Source organism: Buceros rhinoceros, unplaced genomic scaffold, assembly GCF_000710305.1.
Source record: "Buceros rhinoceros silvestris isolate BGI_N320 unplaced genomic scaffold, ASM71030v1 scaffold26678, whole genome shotgun sequence".
Classification (NCBI taxonomy): domain Eukaryota; kingdom Metazoa; phylum Chordata; class Aves; order Bucerotiformes; family Bucerotidae; genus Buceros; species Buceros rhinoceros.
Window position 1 is genome coordinate 1,409 of NW_010425599.1, and position 1,396 is coordinate 2,804.

The following is a 1,396-nucleotide window of genomic DNA, read 5'->3' on the forward strand; positions in this document are numbered from 1 at the left end:
GGGACCCAAATGGGTTCCCTGGTGCCTTGTGCCATGGGACATGACCAGCTCTTGGTTCCCTTCCAGCGCAGGCAGTGTTTGCTCGGGGGATCGCTGCGGCTGCTGGGCGCTTCATCTGCGTGGGTGAGCCCAGGAGTGTGGGGGAGGACGAGGAGGAAGCGGGGTCTGGGCAGGGGCTGGGGACAGCAAAACACTGCGGAGTGAGCCGAGGGGGCTGGGAGGGGCTTGGAGCTGCTGCGAGCAGGTGTTGGGGGGAGCAAGGAGCTCCCCGCACTGATCCCCCCCAACCCCCTCCACAGGGACATCCTCGGGAGCAGTGCTGGTGTTTGACATCCCCCCCAAGGGGACAAACATCACCGTGAGCGAGGTCCTGGAGCAGCACCACGACGCCATCACCGACATCGCAGCGGAGCTGGGCCAGGCTCCGGTACGTGGCGGGACGGTGACACCAGCAGATGCTTGAGCTGGAGGAGCTGGGGGGTCCGTGGCACTTGGAGGGACACAGGGACTGCAGCGTCCCCTCAGCCATCTTGGGAATTGGGCACTGGGGGGCCGGGGAAGCTGAGGGATGAGCCTTCACCCTCACTGGGGAGGGACATCCAGAGCCAGACTGATGGTGGAGCCGAGAACCATCCTGTGGTGGGGAGATAAATTCACCCAGTTATGGAGCAGAGCCTGGGGCTGGGACAGGGCTTCCCACAGCTCGGCTCAGCCTCGCTGACATCCCTGCATGGAACCATGGGATTATTTGAGGAGGAAAAGCCCTTTGAGCTCCTCCAGTCCCAGCGCTGCCCCAGCACTGCCATGTCCCCACTGGCCCTCAGCACCACCTCCACACGGCTGCTCCAGTCCCCCCTCCCGGGATGGGGGCTCCACCACTGCCCTGGGCAGCCTGGGACAGGCCTGCACAACCCCAGTGGGCAAGGAATTCTAATTAAATCTAAATCTAATCTAAACAATTAGAGAGAGATGGGCCCTGGCTCGTTCTGCCTTTGGCTCCAGCTCCAATTTGCGGCAGCTTTCACGGTGTGGGCAACCGGAGCAACCGGAGCCTCCCGCCTGGCCTGAGCCCGCTGCGGGGGCTGACTCACCTCTGTTCCACAGGATGGCGCTGGGGACATGGTGACAGCCGATGACGCTGGCATGCTCTGCATCTGGGCCGCAGGAGAAGAGTTCATCCTGCTTAGCAAGATCCCGGCCTTCGGGTGAGCCCAGGGGTGGGTGCAGCGATGCAGCAGGTCCTGCTGGTGTCTGGTGAGGGGTGGGAGGTGGCAGGACCCTCCCGGGGTAGGAGGGCAGGAGGTGACACGTGCCTCTGCTTCCAGCTGCTCCTGCTCCTCTGTGAAGCTATGGAACGGCATCGTGGCTGGGCGGTACCGCCGGGGGGGGAGTCCGC

The 1,396-nt window shown here is 64.0% G+C and overlaps 1 protein-coding gene across 1 annotated transcript in view; it reads left to right on the forward strand.

The window, feature by feature from the left end:
- Positions 1–1,396, forward strand: part of WDR54 (WD repeat domain 54) — a gene marked incomplete at its 5' end in the record, with an annotated part of 4,024 nt that overhangs the window by 926 nt on the left and 1,702 nt on the right. Inside the window, 4 exons of the mRNA XM_010141216.1 lie at positions 67–123; positions 300–427; positions 1,105–1,205; positions 1,326–1,385. Of these exons, the coding sequence (XP_010139518.1) occupies positions 67–123; positions 300–427; positions 1,105–1,205; positions 1,326–1,385 (346 nt within the window). The remainder of the gene's footprint in view (positions 1–66; positions 124–299; positions 428–1,104; positions 1,206–1,325; positions 1,386–1,396) is intronic.